Source organism: Corvus hawaiiensis, chromosome Z (assembly GCF_020740725.1).
Source record: "Corvus hawaiiensis isolate bCorHaw1 chromosome Z, bCorHaw1.pri.cur, whole genome shotgun sequence".
Classification (NCBI taxonomy): Eukaryota; Metazoa; Chordata; class Aves; order Passeriformes; family Corvidae; genus Corvus; species Corvus hawaiiensis.
The window spans coordinates 32,384,966-32,408,792 of record NC_063255.1 but is presented as its reverse complement, the minus strand read 5'-3'; the positions used below and the strand labels follow the sequence as shown (position 1 = coordinate 32,408,792).

Sequence of the window (23,827 nt, the reverse complement as noted above, 5' to 3'; positions counted from 1 at the left end):
TAGCAGTATATTCAGTCATGGGCAGAGAAAAAGCCACCAGGAAGCTGACCACCTCCATAGAAATGAGAAACATCTTTCTGATGGCTTTGCCCACAGTACAGGTATGAGTACTTTCAAATAGCAGCTGGTGAAAAGGTACAGTGCAGGCACAGTACAGCCTCTGGATGCTCTCCATTGATGCTGGAGTGGACTTCAAAGGCAAAACACAGCCTAGAAGGCTGAACAGACAAGGATTCACACACACACTTTAGTCTGGCTTTAGAAGAGCTGTATCTGATTCTCCACAAGTAGAAATATTTCTATAGCCTTGCAGCTTTCTACAGCACTCAAATGACTGCTGCTGCTGCTGCTCTGGTAGTGCTCACCACCACCTCTTGAGCTGGTTTCTGGGCCACAAAACTATTTTTTTTTGCTTTAGAGCCCTGATGTCAGGTAGGAGGCATGCCTTTTGGACAGGTGGGAAAGGGGATGCTGGAACAGCTGCAGCATATGGTCATAGATACACCCTCATAACCCTGCCCGACAAAACTGGTTGGCTCTGTAGTCACCACCACCACCATTTTCCCACGATGCCACCCAACATTTGCATTATCTACAGTCTTCTGTGTCCTGGTGCTCTCACCAGCTCCCACATTGTGGGCTCTGTTTCAAGTGTTAAGCCCTTACCCTGGATTTACATTTATGCTATTCTGATGATGTACAACAACTCCTGAGTAGGATTACATTACATTACACTTAGTATAAGCCCCTTTGCAATGCCCTAGCAGTATAAAGAGGATCCAGTGACTCATGTTTCCTTCATGGCTGGTTCTCTGTCACCAGGTTACTGGTGCTTTTGGATGAAGTTTTAATCAGTGTTGATTAGCAATCCTAGAGCAGATGACACACCTGGGCCACAACAGCAAAACTGAGTTTCGTACTTGTGCAAAGAAAGCAACACTATATACAGAGGTGGGAATAGTGTGTACACAGCCTCCCACTCAGTGTGGGGATGGAGTAGCAGCAATTTCCACCACGCCTGGTGAGTTTTGAGAGCTCTTCCCACAGCAGCAGGAAAAGTCCAATTGTCGTCTTAAACAAGGATTCTTAAAAACCCAATAATAATAGCAAATCATGTAGACATCGTCTTCCATCATCTCTGAGCTGAGCAAGCCTCAAAAAGGTGACATTTTGTTCTAAAGTGCTTGCATCTATTTGCTGCTTTCATACCCTAAAATTAGGTTTAGGTCGTCTATATAATGGCATTTCCTATCCACCAGAAGTAGCGTCTTGTTGGACGCATTGGTCTTCTGCAGGAGGCTGAGGAGGAGCCAGGAGTGGGGCTATCAATTAAAATGTCCCACAGCAGGGGGGCAGGGACCCCCTTTCCTTTGGCCCTGTTCTGGCTGCCCCAGGTGATATTTCAAGCATTTGCTTCCTACTTTGAAAGAGCGGAGCCCAGCAACAAACGAGCACTACTGAGAACGGAGAGGAACCCTCCCTCAGTGGCAATGGTCCCAGCAAAGCTGTCTTGCACACCTGCTCCCCTTGATTCAACACCTCAGGGGTCTGGAGCCCGATTCTCTGTGGCAGAGATTTATTTGAAACTGGTGCAAGGCTGGTCAACCGAACTAAGGTTTGAAGACACAGCCTCAAGCTGAACCAAAAGAGTTTCAGGTTGGAGATAGGATGAAGTTCTTCACAGGAAGGGTGAATCAACATTAGAATGGGCTTCCCAGGGAGGTGGTGGAGTCACCATCCATGGAGGTGTTTAAGCCAAGACTGGATGTGGCACTTGGTGCCATGGTCTGGTTGACAGGGTGGTGTTCGGTCATAGGTCGGACTTCATGAACTCAGAGATCTTTTTAAGCTTACTGGTTCTGTGATTCTGTAAAAGTGCAGTCCTTCTGTCACACTACCCTCTGAGTGACTCATAGTCAAGATGTCCCTGTGGCTGCTGCCTACTGCCTGGATTCCTGGTCACATTTTGACTGTGGGCTTTGATTTTAGTCATCAGACCAGACAGTCCAATTCTGACCACTCAGACGGGAGAAAAATTTTTCTTTAATTCTAGATTAAGTATTTTGGGGGAATGAAGGGGCCCAGAGTCTAAATCTAATTCCATTATTACTGAGGTTTTGTGTGTACTGCTCTCACCCCTGGAATTAATCATATTGGGTTTCTGCGGTCTTTGTACAAAACACATGGCATGGAGAGAAAGGATGTATTTTTGCTGACTCTGGGAAAATGGTAAACAACCAAATGCATATGTCAGGAAGAGGGAGTAATAGCTTCCAATGCAAACAACTTTTAGCAGTACATTTTAGTGCATTAATAATTTACATTCCATGGAAAGTTTAATTTATGCAAAGTGAGAGTTTTGTGGCACAGTTACTAGAGGCACACATGATTCTGGGGATAACAAATCTATAGTGAGCCTGTGACTGCCAAGACTCTTGGTTTCATCACAGTTCTTGCATACAGTTTGTACAGTGTCTTTATCAACACACCAATGTCTCTTACTGGAGTCCAGTACAAGACCATTTATTTCTCATCCATATAAAAAAAAACATCTTCTGAGGCCTACCCAGCCTAAAGAAATACCCAGAATGGCAAAATGTACACAACAAAATATTCAGAAAGGTTGCCAACAAAAGGGAAAAAACATACAATTACCTTCCAAGCCTCATGACCCTGGACCAGTAATAACTGATGCAATGTCTCTCCAGCTGCTGCATCTCAAGCTGCTGCATGTCCAGCTGCTGCATCTCAAGCTGCTCCGAGGACTGCCACAACCAGCATCCACTAGAGGCCTGAGGACACCCCATCACCCAGCAGACACATATTGGTGGGCCAGAAGGAGATGGCTTCTCTGCTGACAAAATACAGCATTGAAAAGGAGACTGACAGAGCTCCCAAGCTGTCCTGGAGCTTGCAGCAAAATCCATCAAATACAAATGGCTTTCCTCAGGCTTCCCCAAACATGCTGTATGCAGCATGTTTCAGTTCTCTGAGTGTACTGCCCCCACACTCCTCCCAGGCCAGGGAGTCATGCAAACACATTTCTGCAAACCCAGGGGACCCAGAGCCCAGAAAGGTTGTTCTCTGTTGAAAACCATCAGAAAGGAACATGCAGCCTCTTCCCACACTCTTGCCCCGCACCTGGGCTGAAGGATAAAACTTCTGGCTTAAGTCTCTTTTGATTGTGCATCTCACCTCACTCCAGGCTCAGGATGGACAGCAAATGAAAGGAAGTTGAAGGAGAACGTAACTAACTTGGTGTGTGTGTTTAGTTTTGGTATGGAACTGGGAAAGCAAAATGAACTGGCTTTCATGGACTTGATGGTGCCCCAACTTAATGTTTCAGGGGAAAAATCCTGGGTTTAAAAAGACCAGTAATACAAATGTTTTTCATTCTGCTTTGCTTTGCAACCTTAAGCAATCCTCAGGTCAGTTTTTTTCCTGCAGAATATATGTACATATATTAAACAAGATTGATTTCAAGATATTTGATTGATCAGATGCAAAATAACGTCTCTACCCCCTATCTGCTTCCAAGGCCAGACAGTAAAGACATCAGCAAATGGCTGTAGGTTTTTAATAATTAATTCATTAACCCTGAGTTTAGAAGACTAACTTAAAACAAGGTCTGCACAAGAAGGCTTCAATAACAGTGGTTTAAGAACACTTAGGGGGAATGTCAGCCAGCAGGACACAGCAGCACATGTCCGTACCACCCCACACTGCCTAGCCTTCCATCCTTCGTGCTCTGCAGAAAGTGCACCTGAGAAGGGTAGTTCACAAGCTCTCTCTTTGGATTAATTATGCAGAGAGAGCCTGGTCTAGTTTGTGAACAGTCCCCACAGAGTTGTGCAGCATGGCACTACAGTGTCAGTCATATGAGTCCTCCCCACCATCACCTCATGCATACACAGCAGCGACACTCTTTTCTACAGAAGCACACAGCCACCCTCATTGTATTTCATGTCAGGCTGACACCATGCTGCTGACAAAACAGAGCATCATATGCTCTGCAATGTGCACTACCAGCATCGAGATCTTTGCTTTTCTTTAATGCCTGCCACAAGCAAGATTTGGCTTTGTTCCTCTGTAAATGCTGCACGAGGGAGGAAAGCTGGGATTTGACCTCTGAAGACCACAATGCACAGTTGTGCGCCCACAGCATAAGATTGAGGTTTGCCTTGCACTGAAATGAATACAGTTAAAGTATTTTGTTTTTTAATCACTTTTTCAGTCTTCGGCTTGCTGTTCATTTTCTAGGGCAAATACTCCATTGTGCCTTTAATGTATTCTGAGCACAGCAATCTCATATGATCTGCTGTGTTAACACCCCCACCCCACCAGGCCCTTCCAAAGTTAAGGAGATTTTTGAAGAGGAAACAAATATGCAAAAATGAACCAATATGGGAAAAGCAGGTCAAATGACCAGAGTTCAGAGGAGAAAAGAAATTTTAAACCTCAATTCTGAATCAAAGCAATGCAGCAGGAGAGCCCCATCACTAGAGTGCTGCTAGAAGGCATGGAGGAGGCAGAGCACTGTAGGCAAGGGACAGCCCAGCTGCACAGCATTCTGCCATGAGACAGGGGATGCACTGTTATGAGTTCATGGATAATGGTCAGGGGGTGGCGCAACACAAGGGGTGGCATGGGGGCATCTGCTGTGGACAACCTCACTGAGAGGTGAAGCAACCCTTAGGAAGTTGGAGGAAGCTTCATGATGGCAGGACCAGGTGTTCCAAGGGACTTTCCCCATTAGCAGTAGCTTCTGGAAGGGCCCCGGGCTGGGGCAGAAAACGTCAACTGGGAGTAGAGCCAAATGGGCAGTATCTGCACTGGGGTGCAGGGGATGTTGCACTACAGGCAGGACACACAGAGCAGGGCTGTGGTGGAGGGCAGGGTCAGTGACAGCCCAGCAATCGCCCAGCAGGTCCATGGGGACAAAACAGATGAAGACTGAGACAGAAGAACTGGAAACAGGCACAAGCATGGCACAGCACAGCCCAGACAGGGACTTGGGACCTCAAAAGGTGTGACACGGGAGGCCCCATGTGAGGCTTCTCCCAGCTCCTTCTCATGCTCACCTTAGCTGTTTCCCTGCAGCCTGATTCCAGATATCACTGCACCAACCCAGAGCTTGCCTCAAGCACAGGCAGCCATAACCCAAAAAAGACAAGTTGGAGGTTCAGGCCTCTGACACAGTGAAAATGGAGAAATGTGAGCAAATATTTGCAGTGAAAACACTTGCGTTTTTTTTCCCTACACAACAAGATGTCACGGAGGGCAGGAGGTACAGGTATATCAGAGAGCTGGTAGAAGGCAGAGGCTGGATGTAGAAAGGACAAGAGAGAGTAGTAGGAAGGTTAAAAGCAATCTTGTCTCTCTTGTCTGTGCTCCCGTCCTAATTTTCCTCAGAGAAAAGGAGAAGGACCATTTCCAAGGCTGACATCCAGGGTAACCTCCTTCCCCAGGCTTTCCCAGTCCCACCAGGGAGATGCTGCAGATTTCTGAGACACCTCCAAGCTGAACGCTGGCATCTTCCGAAGGGGCACTCTGGTCTTGAAGTTTTGTACTTCAAATGCAAAAGTCACTACGGGCTCAGAGGCCACAAATATTTGTGACTCCAGGGGTAGCTGATGGGCATGGGTTCAGTGGAATAAATGCAAGCCCAGGAGGAACTGTCTTTGTTTCTTATATGCCAGGGGAAATCAGGACAGATTGTTACTACTGTGTAAAAGGTTGGGAAGCATGCACTCATTCTCCAGAACCATCTCTTGTTGGAAGTACAGTTTTTCTCAACTGTCCTGCTATTGTCTTTCTAAGGCAAAAAGAAACAAAAAAAAGTAAGGACTTTATCATCTGTATCTGTCAAACTGTTGGCTAGAATTACAAATCTGAACATGGCAGGAAGGCTAGCAAATCTGCTAAAAAAAAATTCTGCTTATTCCTTCTCAGAGCAGTAGGGGGAGAGATCAACGTAGAATTCACAGTGGTCAGTCCTTCTTAACACCTGATGAGCCTGCACAAATTCTTGCCATAAATCTCCACAGTGATGTTCACAAACCCTCCACCCAGCACAGGAAAAAATTATTCTAGAAGGTGATTAAAAAATGAAGAGGCCAAATGGAGGTTGCATTGAATTAGACTGTGGGACCCAAGAGTTTATATTCTGTAAAAAAAATGCACTGTGAGAGGACTGACAATTAAACCACAGCACCCCTTTAGGCAACTGCTCTGGAGACTCATTTTTCTACTCTGTATAGCACAGTATGAACACATTACCTCTTCTGAAACATGGGCTGCTGACCACTTGAAATTTCAGAATGCGGGTCATAAACCACTTACTTCAGCCTTTCTGTCCCTCACACCCCACCAAATTAAAATTAAAGATAATAAAATAGTAAAAACTGAGATAAATATGTCATATCTTTGGATAAATCTATCGACCAGACTGCTCAGGATCCTCAGGATCTGACAGATTCCATCATGAAAACAAAGAAAAAAACATTCAGTTGTGCAGTTCCTTGTTAAACAACATAGCTTTGTATTTTTGGCAAAGGAGACGGCAGAACATAACAAAAAAAAAAAAAATAAACCAACAACAATAACAACAAAAAGTAGTTAGTCCTTCATGTTCCTTTATCATCCTGGGAGGTGACTTAGAGATTCATGGCAACAGATGGGCATTCAGCAGTTCCCTTTGCAAATATTTTGGTACTTATGTTCAGCTTTCAGTCTTGATCTAGGAAAGCCTCTAAGTCCAGTGTTAATGTCACTTTCCTGAAGAGCTTCATTTGTGGAGCCTAGTCATTTGCACTGCAGACCACTGGGTAAGTGTTTAGGACATGCCCAACAGACACTGTGTGTCACACTGGCAAAACACTATTGGTGAGAAATTTCAGTGAGAATATTTTTCTTAATTGAAATGAAATATATTCTCATAGAAACAAAGACTGATACTAATGACCAATGCTATATTGTTCATGGCTACAAAACTTACCTTTCCTTTGACAGATTTAAAAGTAATAAAAAACTCACCAGCTATTCATTGAGAAAATTTCTGGTGAGGAAACTTTTCCAAGGTAAGTACATTTTGCCACAGAATTTCTTGGTGTAAATGCTATTTTCACATCCTTCCCCATTGCCACTATGTGCCTACCCCTTCATAAAACAGTCAGGTCTTTGACAGAAATTTTCAATTAGCCTGGTGTGAGGAACAATTGCATGGAAATTATCACACAGGTGAAAATCTGCCTTTCCGGCAATGTGAAGAACCCTGTATTCATAGTTCCGTTTGCCTGTGTCACCGTATGTGGGCATGTGTACGAACTTCTGTCCCCCATCTGAATGGCTCCACACAGTCAGTGCCGTTTTGCAGATCCTGTGGAAGCTGACTCCTTCACAGACCGAGGCTGAAAGAACTTGGGAAGAAAACCGCAACAGTCTAAATACCAGGCAAAGGTGTGTCCTTTGGCAAGTGATTACTAAGATCACCAAGCTTTATTCTTTGTGAGATTAAGATTTGAGGTTTTGTGTGTTAAAACAGGAAGGATGTTTGCCTACTTCTCCTTGGGCCTACTGAAGACTTCAGCACCAATGGACTCTGTGTTATCCCTGCCCTTTTAGTCATATAATTTCATGTTTATACCTGACACAAGTACTATCATCACAATACAAATACATCATCAGAAAGGCAAGAAGATAAGTCAGATCAAAGACAACCCTGATTCTGGGGAGTAGAGATACTCATGTGCTCTGCTTATTTTTAGCAAAAGATAGTGGGTAAATCTGAGCCAACACGTTTTTCATTCAATCTGTCCCTGTACACTAACAGATGGTGCTTCCTCATTCCAACCACTAACATACTTTACACTGGCACTCAGTGTCAGGACACAAAGCCCACCAAGTCCCGGCTAAATCTGCTGATGCCAGGAAAATTCATAATAAACAGCTAGCCAGGCACACAGTCCCAAGTTTTTAATCTACCTCCAAAGCAGCACAGAAGCTGTACCTGTGCAATGGTGTCAGCTGCTTTGCACCTTGTGGCTATCAATATAGCAAAGGAGGGTCCTGGACTAGGGAAAAAGGGGTCTTGAGACCAAGCAGGTATGTATCTAAAGATGGAGGGAGAGCCATCTGCTTCAGGGTAATTAGCTGTGTGCTTAAATCTGGGCTTTGAGAACCCTCAAAATCAGGGTCTTAATGTTCAAACATTTGAACAAATGACAATTAATAGAAATCATTCTAAATATAAATATATGCGTATATATGTGCATATATTACCTGGCAGAATGATTTTATTGTTTAGCGTTTCTTAGTGCCCCATGAGCACTGAACATACTAAATTCAGTCTTAAGGGTCTATTTTCCATGGCTACTAATCCTAAATTATAAGGTCACCTACAAAAGAAAACTCCACAGAACTCCTCTGAGGAGCTCAACTCTGTTTTACAGGTCGTTGTGTTTATTCTTTGAATACAAGCATCCAAAATTCTTCAGCTGTAAAGTTCTTGTTCCTTTCCACCAGGTGCCTCAGTGCCCAGGCTTCTTTCTTGGATTGCTCGAAGCTTGGTATCCACATCTTTTGGAGAGAAATCCAGCCAGGGTTTGAGGATGAGAACCAGAACGCCTCTGGTTTGGGGCAGCTCAGATGATTAACTTGAGCCTCCCACTTCTGGGGCAGCCATCCCTGGCAATGGAGACAAATAAAAGGGGTTATTCAGGGACCCAAGAAAACAGAGAAGAAAAGTGCTATGCCATTAGTAAACTATCAAATCACATCAGTTACACTTTTCTTCACGATGCAGGCTCTACCATGTCCCTGTGGAAGGCCTCCCCTAAGTGTCTGGGACAAGATCAGTCATGCTGAGTCTCAGATAAGGTTTGGCTGCAAATGAGCAGTACCAGCCAACAAAAAATGAAATTACAAGGCAAGGAGTTATATTTTCATCATTATATTCTGTTTTCATCTTAAATACACACATACTTACTGGGATGTTTTTTCCTAAGTGAAAAAAACAAACTATGAATCTGGCCAGGAGAGCAAACTGGTCTTTATAATTTTATTGACTAGAGAGCCACAGAAGCACAGAGAAGGAATATCTGTATCTAACCTATTCTATACCTTTCCACGGTTGCATCCCTAACTCAAAGAGAGGACGTATGTCCAGATTTGCACCAGACTCAAACAGCAAAATTTGGTTAAGAGTAATGCTTGCCAGTTTATAATTCTCAACACTTAAGCTCACCTTAATAACTTCAGAGGTTTTCTCCATCTCCCTTCTACTGGCTTACCACTTAGTGTACTGCTCAGTTTGTGATCAGCTAAAATACCTCTCACAAACACACAGCCTGGCTTAAAAATGGTTTCAGTGTTTAGTCACCAAATGTGGCCACAGGCAATGGCATGTTGTCACTACAGGTTTGAATGTACCCACAGAACCTGACAGTCATAGAGTGCTTAAGACAAACCTGAAGACAGGGATCTCTAGGCCAGTTCCCTCTTCCAAACAGGTGTAATCATATCTAATTGACTAGGGCAAAATTGAGCTTAGTCTTAAAACACCTCCAAGGACAGAAATCCCACAACCTTTCTGGGCAACCTGTTTCCAAATGTTCCAGGTCATCTGAAGGTCAAAAAGTCAGGCTACTTTCTGCAGCATGAAAAAAACCTCCTCCCTGAACAACTCGAGCCTTTGGCTGAAAATGACCACCAGCTCAGTGGTCAATGTCATGTTCTCACACAGCAGCGCTATGAGGAACACATGCTCTGGTTGTGCACCTGCAGCTTCTGCCAACACCTGTTTACATGAGGATGCACAACCCAATGGCACTGGAATACCGTGCTGTCAGACGGCCAGAAATCTGGTAACCAAACTTCCTGGGACAAACCTGACCCTAGTGCCATTTTAAAGCCTCTCTGAGACACAATCACAAATTCACACATACCTTTTCTCTCCGTCTGATGTTTTCCCACACTCTGTTACAAACCATGCACTCAAACGTGTCAATGTAATTGTCCTGGGTGATATCTTGCACTCCCCACTTGCGTTCCTTCATTGCTCTAAGAAGTCTCGGGTTGGAAATGTCCCCTCTCAGTTTCCATTGTAGGTAGGACTCATATTCTTCATCATTTGTATCCAGTGTTTTGATATAGTGAGCCAGATCCCGAGGGTGTGAAAAACTGGATACCAGGATTGCACTCTTGTTACTAGGAAGCCAGTCTACAATGCTGGGAGACCCAAAGTACACTGGCACCACTCCCAACTTCAGAGGCCGCCAGAGTTTTTCAGTGATGTAATCTTCACAAACAGCATTTTCAAAAGCAAGAATGAACTTGTACTGTGCCAGTATTTTTAGAAAGTTCCCATCATCCATGGCACCTGGGTTTCTGAGATGCTGAGGAAGGTCTCTGTTATGCAAACATTCCCCATAAGAGTCTACTTCAATGTGGCACATCAGCTCACGCACATAGCTGTCCCGGTCAGAAGGGGGGTTGCAGTCAGACTGCACGTACACCAGCGGTGCAAGCCTTTTCCTCAGGCTGTTTTTCATCTGCAGTGGGATCATGAACCTCAATGACTTCAGGACCTCTACACCCTCAAGGTACTGAGTGGTCAGTGGCAGGTGAGAATGGCGGCTAAATGTTGCAGTGTGGTTGAATAAGGTGATGGTTGCTTCATGGAAGAGTTTGTAGTTGTTTTTTGGCGACTCTTCATGAAAAAGGGCCCAGTCGTGATAGTCTTTACGAGGGAGGGGTAAGCTGTCTATACGGAAGTCAGTACCTAGACAAAAGCAAATAGTGGTCGTCCTGCTCTTATCTGTCATGTGACACTAACTACAATGACACAGAAGTCCATTTAGTATCAGCCATACAACCATCACATATCTGACACTATAAGGCAGTTATTTCAAAAAGCACAATTCATGGAAAGGCACAAGAGCATAATGACAGATAAAACTGTCTTCCACAGCAGAATAATCTAGAGAAGTGGTATCAGTAGTTAATATCAGAAGTGGTTTCCTTTCCTGTCATATTAGTTTAAAGGCCTCTCATTTCAAAGGATCACTAGGAATTTTGTATTTTAATGCACTGGAATGAAACTAGTAAGATGTTTAATAATCCCCTGGTTCTCTAAACAGGGGAACAGATGGCGATGCAAGGAAAATGGTTACTGCAGAACTCAACTTGGTTCTAGCAATAGAACAACTAAAAGGATGCTGAAATACTGGACAGGATTAAGGAGAAAAAAATAATTACTTCAAGTCTTGAAAAGACATTGTACTGTAGAGACTTAGGAAGCCAAACTATTAACTTATCAAAGAGAAAATTAAGAGATGATGTATCATAGCTGCCTACCAGATACATAAAGAAATAGCTTCTGGCAGAAGACAGCTCTTCAAAGTAATGTCAGTTGAAGAAGAACAACCATGTCTAAACTCTAAGAACAGTCAACCGCAGAAATTGGGAAAGCTGGTAGAAGCCTTAGGACAAACCTAGATGACTTTTCTCAAAGGCTGGTCTCTGCAAAACTAAGTTGAAAATACCAGCTCATTAATGCAGCCCTCAGTCAACCTTCAGTACTACTGCACTACACTCGTATGACCAGCCTTACTGCAGATTAAATGCAAAGTTGCCCAGTTTCTGTCAAGGTTCTTCCTCACTGTCTTATAACCATACCAGTTTTCCACTTAAGTAAAGGCAATGAATACACAAAACTTTTAACCGATATTGTCAAGCAAGAGAGGTTCAAAAACTGAAACTAACACTGAAGAGCTGGTTTAGAAAACATCACAAATTCTCATCTTTAGACAAACTACCATCTGTGGCAACCTAACCTTTGTATAGCAAACTCCATGGCTGGTTGCATCTAGGACAATCGGGAACATAATATCTTAAACAAGCTGAGCTCAAACCAACTAAGGGGAATGGCCAGTAAGCAGCAGATTCCATGGAGGTGGGGGTAATGCTTTCTCAACGCCAATTTCCCTCTTTCACCATAAGACACAGATGCACAGTCACAAGCAGCAGGGTCAAACAATGGCCATATCTCTACAGGGGGCTATGGGCCACAAACAACCCCAAGCACCCTAACTCTTACCAGGAACTCTCCATCAGAAGACTGCACATGCCTCATACTGTTGCATCACTCACAAAGAGTTCCCACCCTGGCAAGGGATCTAGGTGTTTCCATGCCAACTTAAATGTATATAACCCAGCACACTCTTTGTTTTGCAGGCACCTACCCCAACGAATCAAGACTGCAACCATCACTCCTATCTTGGACATCAAAATTGCAATGACTGAGAGTCATCACTGAATCCATCAGAGGTGGTATCCTTCCTCTCCACTATCTACTGTTATCCCTTCATTCTCTTTTTCTTTTCCTTACATATTTTCTTTGTGGGATTTTTATACTTTTATAGGAAAGAATCAAAAGAGCCACATACGTCCTTGCCACTGCAATTAAGTTGTTTTGAAATAAACCTGGCTCATATATACACACCGGTCATTCAGTGTTGTTTCACTCTAAGTCATCCAAGGGATCTATTAACAGGAACCTCAGCTACCCTCCCTCAGAGGAGAGCCATAACACCATCTCAGTCATACTTCTAACTTTTCATTCTCCATTCTACCCCTGACCTCAAACCACTGACAGCAAAAAGGGAGTGCTAGCAAAAGTCTTACAAAGAATACTGATGAAAAAAACTAAAACACAAAGAAGATTTTAAGAAATGTCCAGTGATCCTCACAGCTGTATGAGCCTGCCAAAATGACTCCAAGGATGACCTTATAAAACCAATATAAGATGTCACTACTGCAGTGGAGATAGAAGTTAGCTGTCAGTAATATAAAAATCTCCTAATCCTTCAGGTGCATCAGGTGGGGTTTTTTAAGGCCACTAAACACGGACTTTCTGTTTTCTATGCAGGTCCTAAGTCCTTAACACTAAAAGGATGAAAGGCTGTGCCACTCAATGAAAAATGCTATTTGCTTCTTCTGTTTTTGATGTGTTATCTTGTTTTTGATGTGTGACAAAAACTGAAAGTTAATCAAATTCTCATGGAGAAATTCATAAAAGTCTACCTGGGTTTGAAAACACTCTGTTCTAGGTGATGCCAAGAAGAGAAGTAACAGTGCATACCACATATCAAAATCATAGCACTGCAGCTCAGTCTCTTGCAAGGGTACTCCCTCTTTCAGGTAGTATTGCAGGGAAAAGGGGGTGGAAACACACGCAAGAATGAGAGAAAGACAAAAAGGCAACATGTAAAACTAGGAGACAGTTAAGTTGGGCAAAGAGAAACTTAAAGAAAAATGCACTATAAAATCACAGAATCTTTTAGTTTGGAAAAGACCTCCAAGATCATCAAGTCCAACCTTTGACCAATCATCACATTATCAACTAGACCATGGCACTTAGTGCCATGATCAGGTGTTTCTTGAACACCTCCAGGGATGGTGACTCCACTATCTCCCTGGGCAATCCATTCCAATGTTTAACAACCCCTTCCATGAAAAAATTTCTCCTGATGGCCAACCTGAACCTTCCCTGGTGCAGCTTGAGGCTGTGTCCTCTCCTCCTGTCACTGGTTGCCTGGGAGAGATGCCAACACCCACCCACCCGGCTACAGCCTCTTCTCAGGGAGTTGTAGAGCGTGATAAGGTCACCCCTGAGCCTCCTTTTCTCCAGGCTAAACATTCCCAGCCTCACAGGACTCCTTCTCCAGGCCCTTCCCCAGCTTCAATGGCCTTCTCTGGACATGCTCCAGCACCTCAGTGTCTTTCTTGAAATGAGGGGCCCAAAACTCGACACAGTACAGATCAGAGGGAATCAGAATGACTGACTTTAATACAACACCTAATCAGTCTCAGTCCAGCAAGAAGACAAAAAGGATTAAAAGGAAGATAACATCAGCATGCCCCCTACTGCATGAAATGAAGGAAGTAAGGAAGCATATGAGGGAATAAAAAAAAGCACAAGGCTGGAATCATGAGTGATTTCACTTTCCAACTATTAATCTGGAAATCTTTGATACACAGAAGAGAAAGATATACACTGCTAGAAGTAGTTATGCATTTTAGAAGACATTTTCATTCAGAAGCCATACTCCAAGGACTTGGTGCTCCAGTATGGAACAGCTGGATATCCTTCCCTCTTAGGAACAACACCCCTGAGGCTCTGACAGATCCAGCTCATGCTGACTCAGTCACATTGGCAGCTCATGCTAAATACTACACTCTATGAATTATGTGACACTGGAAGGGTGGAGCTAGGAATCCCTTCCAAAAGTAGAGACAAAGTCTAGCAAGTGGAGACGGCAACACTTGACAAAGTTATCACCCACACTGAGGGGCTCTCCAGGCCAGGACAGTGAGTTGGAACAAGCTGTAGAAAAGTTGGTGCTCCTAACAAAGCAGTTGTGCTGGAGAACATCTACACCCTATATTTTTGCACAGTCCTTTTCTTAATCTTTGGATCATTCTCCTCTTGACTAGCTTACTGACCAAGTACTAGGGGGAAATTAATGCATTTTCTTTGGAAGGTGAAACTGAGCTCTGATCCAGCCTTACCATGGGAATTCAGATATTCAAGTTTTCACTCAGCAGGCTGTTTTAGAGGGAAATTCTGTAAAAGTATAATACACCTTTTTGCAGATTCACAGCTCTGTGCATCAAGGCAGGGGGGAGAGAGGGAAAGAAAGACAGAATGAGAGAAAAACTCGCTCTCTCTGTTTTGGCACTGTGAGATCATTTACTGTGGTTTAAAAATAAGTAAAAATTTGGCGTATTTTGACACTTGTCTTTACAAAGTTCATAGCCAGCATCACCAGAAGAAAAAAAAAAAAAAACCAAAACACTACAGGGAGAGTCTTATGCCCAGTATAAACAGTCTTTTAAAAATATGAGAGCACAGTATGTCTGGAAGCCTGCTAAAAATGAAGAGTAACAGTCCTTCTAATGCTGAAACAGACAAATGAAATTACTACCAGAGACCAAAATCACCAGACTTTACAGCTTCCCTGTGATGCAATCCAGCTTTCTTTGTCTTTAATTGGGTCAGCTTCTCATTCCTTTGCTGTTACTCCTTCACTTTCATGCTTAACCACTATATTATCAATTGACAAAGCTGACCTACTTGGAGATCTAAAAAGATTAGTGATGAGAAGTTTTTGGTTCACTGCTAACAACCAAGCTAAATGCCCTTCTTTCCTATATTTCCAGTTCACCTGGATTCATATTGAGCGAATGAGATTTGGTATCCTGATTTATTTTGTTTTATTTCCAGACAAAAGATCTGAACGTACCAGTTAGAGAAAAGCATTTGAATTTATTTTTCCACCTAAAACTCAAGTTTTCTTTCAAAAACAACTGTGTGAGGAGAAAGAACAAAGTTAATGAAGTAAGGTCTACTTTTAAATGATGTATCTTTCATGCTCTGTAGACTGACTTTACAGTAATGGGAAGTTTCTGGCAGAGCCAGAGCAGCTCACAAGGTTGCACTAGCTGCCGCTCCCTGTGAAAAATCAATAGGTTTCTTTCACTACTTTCCGTTTAGAGTCTGCTAGCAATTTCTTGGCACATGAGGCAGGGGAATTGCCATGTTGCCAGAGAGGGCATTATTTTTAGACAAAAGACTTGCAGAAGTGCAACAAAGGCCTTGCAGAACCTCTGCTAGGAGTGACAAGTCAGAACACTGGAAAAAGTTGGCTTGATCTCAGACTGTCTTTAAATGCCTTGGCAATTACACGAAATTGTCTTTTCTCCCATGAACAGGGAGTACATGTGACTGAAAAGCAGCATGAGACAAGGCATCAGTCATACCACAGAAGTGCATGGTCACTTTTCAGAGTACTTTTACAGAGCACTTGTAATGGTATTCAGCACCAGGCAAAGTTTAGCTCAATGAGCTGCATAAATTTCCTGTTCTAAGTCGTTGCCACCTAGAATATTTACTCTCTATAGGGAAAGAACTAAGCAGAAGGAAAGGCTACTTCTTTAAGAACAAATAGATTCTTACCATAGAACAGAAATGCTCTTGTCATCTGATTGTGCTGGTAGGTCTTGTTGATAGTAAAGAAGCAAACATCCTCTCCACACTGACTGAATCTCCCTGTCTCTCCAGTCAGGGGAGACCACCAGAGCAGGACAGGACAGTGATTTACATCAGACTCCGTCTTGAAGCTGCTGTGAAGTTCCTGCTTCTTAAACTGAAAAGCATGTCTCTCCCCAGGCTTTAATGGGCTGCTGTGTAAACTGGAGATTACTGACACCTTATTCTCTGAATTGCCCAGTTCGGTGATAACCTTCAGGGAAATAAACATACACATCACAACATGTCACAGTCATTAGCATCTGCTTACAAACCAGAATTTAATCATTTCACTAAGTCTGTATGTTAAGTTTCTGTCAATTAAATTGGATGCATTTCACTGACTGTAGACATCAGGTCATCTTATTTCAGAACAGCAAACTATTTAATTTGAAATTGTAAGGAGAAGGCAGGAAATATATTTCTATACCAATATATGACCACATCACGTGTGACTTGACAATACAACTTCTGCTTTCTCCCTGGAAAATGCACAGGACAGAGAACAGCCCTTCAGTAGCCAGGTTTCTTCTGAAAATTAGCTGTTAAAAAAACCATGCAGTTTTCATGTCTCTGTGGGTCCAGCCTTGCCCACTTGCCTAATGAGTTCAAACACATGAAAAGAGGAGGCAATGCTGGATAGAGGTAACACAACATGGCATGGTATGTTGCCATGGCCATTCCTCCACGGGCCAAGGAGGTATACAAGAAAGGTATTCTCTGCGTTATGTCACTTCCAGAGTCAGCTATCACCACAAGGCCAATGCTGCTAACAAGAGTAACTCCTGGTAAAGCACAGACTGGTATGGAAAATGCCTGTCACCTCTCTCCTCTGACAGAACTGTGTCCCGGTTTGACAGCAATCCCATGCATACCCCACCCCCTTGCCCCTCTACCTGGAGTGTCAGAACAAGGAAAAACGCAGCTGCAAAGCAGAAGCAAGATGCCCACAGTATCTTCCTCCTCATCCTAATCATGCTGCACTACCAGGCCTGCCAGAGCAGTTACATCTAGGCACTGGGAAGGTCAGCTTGTCTAAAGTCTTCGCTCTTCACTGCTGGGCTTTCCCACTTTATCCTTATTGCTCTTCATGGTGACTGCTGCTGAAAAAGAGTAGAGCATCAACACAGACAGCTCCTTCAAAGCTCAATGGTTAGCTTCATGTCTACCCATAGCCTTCTGTAGGTGCCAGAGCCACATTTTCAGCCAGGTGTCCAGAAAGACAGCACTCTTGCTCACAAAGCCCCAGGCACCTACTCTCTCCCTGTAGTCATCCTGGACATCCTCTCATCCTTGCAGTCAGTGTAAGGAATGCTGATGGCCCTGGCTCAGAACTGTGTGGGAAGGGCAGCCGTTTTCATGAGTTTCAGACGTCAAGCTGTGCTGCTATGCAGCAGACTTACAGATAGGGGAGCAATGAAAGGTTTTCCTTCCCTGGGCAATCTCTGAAAATGCTCCTGGAGAAGGCACACAGCTACCTGGCCTTGGGAGTTACTATACTTCAGTCTTCTGGGACTTCTGTTTGTAAGCATTAAGCATGCTCATGGAATATGCTCTATGTCCAATGCATAGAGAAAGTAACCATACAATACACACACAAACTCTGTCCACACCTAAACCCAGTTAAATTTAACAAGTTCCCCTTTCCAAGTAATCTGCACCTGTGCTGGTTCGCCTCTCTTCAAATAACTTTCCCTTCCCCAATGCTTTTTTTAGCTTTCAGACAAAACTTACTGTTTTCTTGCATGATGGATGTTTCTGTATAAAAATCCCAACTCCTGGCAACAGGAGAAGTTGTAAAATTCCTGCCACATCTTGAAAAATAAAAATAAAGGATGGTAGAAAGACAGGACTGTAGCACTCCACACACAGAAGTGAAGTTTGAAAATGTGGGTGTTCTGAAAGCTCAGAAAGCAGAAACACATACACAAAATGTTTAATAAATTGCTATTTTAGAGCTCCTCTCTTTCAGAGATATGACTATGAAATTTATGCTGGTTTTCCTGCCAGCTTTCCCCCATCTTAATCCCAAAGTTCTAAAGCCCTGACAAAGAGGGATGGGTCCCAAACGTACTGCCTGCTGCAGTACTATCACGGTGGTGCTGACAGCTAAAGGAAAAAAAATTATCCTGTTTCTGCTTCCACTGACACATGAGTTCATCCCTTTCCTTCAAACATCAGAAAGCCCTCTTTAGCAAAAGCTGACATGAAACCCCGCTGAGCAATTCTGCTCTGCACAGGCCAGCTGCTTTTGAAGGCCTGTGTGGGTGTGACAGTGCATGGCTGCCAGTTAAGCACTTCTCAGATCAGGCAGGATTTTCTAGAAAGCCTCTGCACCTTCTGTGCCTCCTGCAGTACAGCCAACAAGGGGCACCAGGAGGGGAAGGGGATGAATTCTGACCACTGCTGTGGTGGCACACCTGGAGATGGGCAGTATTTTTAACACTGTATCTTACCAGGCCAGTGCCTGGCAAAAAGTAAGACTCTGATGATCCACTGAATAACACCCTAACCCCTACTCTGGTAAAAGAGTAGTAGTAATCGTCACATTTTTAGGTATAGTTCTAGAGGGGGAACTGCCCACAGCACGGCTGTGCTGTATCTATGGACCCAAGGTATCACACTGAGTCATGGCTTCATTTTTGCCTCTGCGGTGCCCAACATGCAGTACTTCTGCCCAGCACTGCTGTGTGTACTTGGACTGGGCCAGGCAAGGCTCTGTCCCGTCCCAGCTCCACTGGCAAGGATGACCTTGCAACGCTCTCCCACCTCTGTCAGGCTGAGCGGAGGCCAGCCTAAGGACTTGAGGGAACAAGGATAAATCACCATCCCAGGCTGCCCTGCGGGAGCAGCAGCTCCCTGCAAATCCTTCCAAACTTCCTGCCAGCTCTCCCCGCCGCCTCTCCTTCCAGCTCCGTCTCGCCGCAATTCTCCGCGCTCAGCATCCCAGCCAGGGTTTTGCCTGCTCCCCGAAACGCTGCCCCTTCCCTTCCCGAGGCTCTGCGCATCCCGCAGCCCCGGCCCTGCTCCCGCCGCGGGTCGGGCATCCTCCGGCCGGGCGCCCGCCGCCGTACTCACCCCGAGAAAGTCGCTCCCGCCTCACCGCCGCCGTCCCCCTCCGGCCGGGTCTGAGGGGGTTTGGGGTGTTTTGCTGCTTTTTTTAAACTTTCAGTTAGTGCACCCACTTGGAGCGCGGAGGGGGGGGCGGGCACCGGCGGGGGCGGTGCGGCTCCGCGCCTCCCTCCGCCCGCCCCGGCTCTGCCCGGGGTCTGCAAGGCCCTGCACAGGGAACGGGGAGGGCCCGTCGGCCCGAGAGCGCCATCAGTTCCACCCCGTCCGACTCCTCTTCTGCAAACCCTCACTGCAAGACCTCACCCAATTCCCAAAAATAAATTCGCCCCTGACACCGATTCCTATAGCTGTTTCCATAATAGCGCGCTTTGCGGTTTTATGTTTTTTTACTACAGTGCCGGTGCTATCCTGACGGGAGACTTTAGATTGTCTGTATGAGGCCAGCGAGCAGTCAGAAAACGAAATGCGTCACGGCAGCTGGGAAGCCCCGAGGAGCTGAGAGTGCCGGCCCGCGCTCATCCTTCGTCCCTGTGGCGCGGAGCTGCGGCAGGCATCCCGCAGCTGACACCATGCCTTGCTTCCAGCCTTGCCGAGGCATCCCCGCGGGGCCGTGTGTACCGACCAGGGAACGGTCCTGTCTGCCCGCTCGGGGCTTCCTGAAGCTGGGAAACACTTTGTGCACGTCTTGCTCTTTGTAGATGTTTACTCCAAAAGCCTGGTTCTGCTAGCTCAGAGTCCGTACTTACTCACCTGATACAGACTTACGAACCACCCATTCTCGCGTATGTAATGCGTCCATCGCATACATACACATTTGTATTAACACAGAAATACCTGATACCTATACACTTCTCCATAGGTACTTAAATTTATACACGAACACTTGAAAGTGAGGTATCTGCTGTTTCTAACCCAGACGTGGCAGGCAGGGGACTGATTACCTGAGGGAGTGGAGGGAGAAAGAATTCCAGAAGAGGCAGAGGAGACACCTGTGCCTCAACTGAAACGCATGACTGATAAAAACTGTAGAAATGTTATGCACACAGCTCATCTCCTTACTCTGAGTGCATAATGCCTGCAGCCTTCCCGAGAAGATCAGAAGGGTACCCACCAGGCAACCTGAATCCTCTGCAGCAGTGTCCGTGATCCTTGCCACACTGGCTCTGTCCCCCTTGCCACTACAGGTATTCTTTCCAGTAGCCCCTTTGGAGCAACACCCACCTCTTGCTGTACATACTGCACCAGAGAGCTCTGATTTCTCTCTGAACTACCAGTCTCTTCCTGATATGAAAACTAGCAACTGACACTGCAATGCTGGGACATGCAGATTTACTTATCCTCCAGTCTCTGTTTAGTGATTAATCCCAGGTCATGTCCTATTTGTTGCTTCCTCACACAGGTTCTAGCTGCTGGAGTCGTATTTTTATGTAGAAGCTTTCAGGTGGGGTTTTAATATTAGCTTTAAAGTGTGTTTACAGATATTCAACCTGGAACATGAAGGATGTCCACTCACTTTAAGTCATGAGGCACACAGCAAGAATCTCCAAGTATTATTTTGCAAAGCAGGTTCATGTGAAGGCAGAATCCTGCTTTTGCAGGCCTAATTCAGAGTGCCTAGAGGCTGCAAGGACTGAAGTTAGCATGGCACAATGAGGTGTAGCTCAGTAAATTAAATCGAGTGGTTGGAAATGGATCCGAAACCTGGTATAGTTCATGGAAGGACTTCTGTGATCCCACTGGGTTTTGATCTAGTCTGTAATTTTAAACTTATTTATATTCCTGGCTTTCACATTTCCTCAGCTGGCACACTCCTAAGTTGCTCTCATGAGGACAAAATTTAATTGTAAAATGCTTCAGCTTCCTTCCACAGGCTTGAGTTTTCTCAGTTACTGTCCCTCAAACCTTTAGATACAGCCCACAGACCCAATAACCCACAGTTTCAGACTGAAAATGCACAACTGGGTCCTGAGGGCAGTGGGATGGCTGTGGTATCTGCTGTCCATCCCATGCCATAAGCAAGCTGTTCTTGGACCAGCTCAATCCAGTGGCTGCCATCAGAGAAGCTCACTTTTGTTTCTTGTCCTGTTATGCCACTCTGAGGAAATTAGCTCTTATTGCAGGATCTGGCTTGTCTGTAATCCATGTTAAATAGCTGGTAAAGATGATACCAGCATAAGCAAGGGCAGGGCCAGGTCATCATGTACGAATTCTGGACGAAGACAACCCCAAAAAACACAACTGTCGCTCAAACAGCAGAGCTAATAAACCAGATTTCTTAAAGATCTGTGTCTCATGTGCCCTCTGTCCATGGAGAGCTGTTGGTAATCTTAACAAACTTGCAATGCAACTTTTCTTTCCATGGGTCAGGAACAGCAGCTTTTCTTTCTGCTCTCTTACAAAACACAATTTACTGTGTTTGAGGTTTCTCTCATTCATATGTACAATTTTCCTCTGATCTGTTTTTAATACACTTTGTTTCTTTCTATGCCTTTGTTCTTCCTCTCTCTTTTTATTCTTTGTCATTTTAGAATTTTTTTCTTTCACTTAGGTCCTGTTGGGTATCCTGTCTGTCTCTGGATATGCCCATTTCCTTTCTGTTGTTTGCACAGTCCTGTTATTCAAAGTGACCTTTCAGTAGATTTCTCTGGGTTTTATCCTCATTATATTAGTATAGTCTATATTACTGTAACACCCAGAAGCAGCAACCCCACTATGCACTCCAAGGAGTCACTGTATGAACATCCTGGCAGGAACAAATGAAGTCCTCAGAATAAAACAGGGCAGAAAAAAAGGCAGGGAGACAAGGAAAACACAGAGTTCAAGGGACTTCCCAAAGGAGACAAAGCTGCTCAGTGACACAAGAACCACCTGTGGGCCTGATTTTTCCTTGTCCTGGATCTTGTGTCTCAATTTGCAGCTGTGCATTTATACTCCCTCATTGTCGCTGTGGCACCATTCTTCTTTCCATAAAATCACTGTAAAACATGTGACACACACAACAGCCCTTTCAACTTGAGCAGCTCAGAATTAAAGATGTTATAAATAAAAGTTGGAAAAGTTAGCTTTCGCATTAATGAATAATAGTTAATTAGTTTGTGTTATTAATTAAAATTTCAGAATTAAACAATTAATCGGAATTATAAAAGTTAAACCTTCCAAGTTGTACTACTGCTACACTGTTCAAATGTTCATATTGAAGTTAAGCATTAGTCAAACGTTCAAGTTAGACCTAAAAAGTTTAAAATGTGTTATAAAATTATATTCTTTTAACTTATCTGTAAATTAAGTTGTGCTTCAATAGAGGAGAGAAGGTCCAGAGGAACTTTCCAGTGAGCTATGTTTAGAAACCAACTGTTGGCCTACCAGCAAACTCCACAGCAACGCTGAATTTTAATGAGGATCTTTCCCGCCAAAACCCTGATGACGTCACCCTGAAGAGACTGACGCCCCTGAAGCAGACGAGCGATTGGACAAGAGACTTTACCAATGGAGTACATCGAAACATCATCCCTAAATTTAAACCAATTAAACGCACTCTTACATGGACCTCGGGGGAGGGACAGTGAGCGGTGATGGGAGGGGCCATGGGGGTACAAAACTCTGTGTCACAGCCTGGAGAAGTGTGTGCTTGCTTGGGAGGAGGGTGAGGAATGCTCAGTACTGTGGGTGCTTTACCTGGGCTTTATAGCTGATTTAGCTTACAGTGTCTCTAATCGTTGTGACCCAGACAAGTAATTTGAATAAGGGAATTTGGCCTGTTCACTTAATAAATTAAATTATAAAATCTAAATTGAGGGTGGCCTCATTCTGACAAAAGACTTCAGCGATTTCCACCACATATAGAATGATTTCCCCCCCTCCCTGAGAATACAGTATAGATGCAGATCTAGGCACAGCCCTTGCTACTGCACATGCTCCATCTGTCTTTAATCCTTTTCATGCTAATGCATCTCAAAATGCCCCAGACTACAAGCCCGTACCCCTGAATCAGCTGTTCTCTAACACCTGTCTTCAGTTCAGCTACTTTGTCCTGCTGACCAACACCACATTAGGGGATCACAAAATCATTTAGGTTGGAAAAGATCTCTGAGATCCATCGAGTCCAACCTATGACAGAACACCGCCTTGTCAACCGGACCACAGTCCAGTTGACCCTGGGTAGTTCATTCCAATGTCTAATCACCTTTTCTGTGAAGAAAACTCCTCCTGATGTCCGCCCTGAACCTCTGCTGGTGCAGTTTGAGACTGTGTCTCGTCTCTGGTTCCCTGGGAGAAGAGGCCGATTCCCACGTGGCTACAGCCTCCTTTCAGGTAGTTGAAAAGCACTAAGGTCACCCCTGAGCCTCCTTTTCTCCAGGCTAACCCCACCCAGCTCCTGCTGGGTCTGCTGCCTTCTCCAGTTTCACCCGTTGGTTAGCAGCGGCTGTTTCAAAACCTTCTCCAGTTTCACCTTTTACACCTGTTAGGTGGCTTGAACCTAAAATGGCGCCACTTGTGTTTTCCCTGCGCTGTGTAAACTCCCGATGTGGAGACACGGCGGGAGCTTCCCTGGCGGAGGGAAGGCAGCTCCCCGTGCCCGCAGCCCCGCCGCGGGCTGCGCCCTCCGCCCCAGGGGCGGCGCTGTCGAGCCGCGCTGCCGCTCCGCCCCCGCCTCTGTGGTGCAGC

The 23,827-nt window shown here is 44.7% G+C and overlaps 2 protein-coding genes across 7 annotated transcripts in view; one reads left to right on the top strand and one right to left on the bottom strand.

Annotated features, from left to right (window-relative positions):
• NRG1 (neuregulin 1) overlaps positions 1-13,370 on the top strand; it is a 432,712-nt gene extending 419,342 nt beyond the window's left edge. The window contains exons 9-10 of one of the 2 annotated variants that reach the window (XM_048291890.1): positions 12,235-12,327; positions 12,929-13,370. In XM_048291890.1, the coding sequence (XP_048147847.1) occupies positions 12,235-12,316 (82 nt within the window). In that variant the 3' untranslated portion in view covers positions 12,317-12,327; positions 12,929-13,370. Of the gene's footprint in view, positions 1-12,234; positions 12,500-12,928 lie in introns of those variants that run through there. The other variant, XM_048291888.1, reaches the window with a different exon arrangement.
• FUT10 (fucosyltransferase 10) lies at positions 6,513-19,584 on the bottom strand. Of its 5 annotated transcripts, none has more exons than XM_048291893.1 (6): positions 19,169-19,584; positions 17,825-17,904; positions 16,987-17,193; positions 16,019-16,304; positions 9,945-10,780; positions 6,513-8,685 (listed from the first exon to the last, which is right to left on the bottom strand). In XM_048291893.1, exons 3-6 carry the CDS (start codon positions 17,065-17,067, stop codon positions 8,461-8,463), a joined length of 1,428 nt encoding a protein of 475 aa, XP_048147850.1. In that variant the 5' UTR covers positions 17,068-17,193; positions 17,825-17,904; positions 19,169-19,584; the 3' UTR covers positions 6,513-8,460. The 5 variants fall into 5 exon arrangements, with proteins under 5 accessions (XP_048147850.1, XP_048147852.1, XP_048147854.1 ...); XM_048291895.1 differs by having other exon boundaries at positions 16,987-17,190; XM_048291897.1 differs by lacking the exon at positions 17,825-17,904.
• Between the last annotated feature and the right edge of the window lie 4,243 nt (positions 19,585-23,827).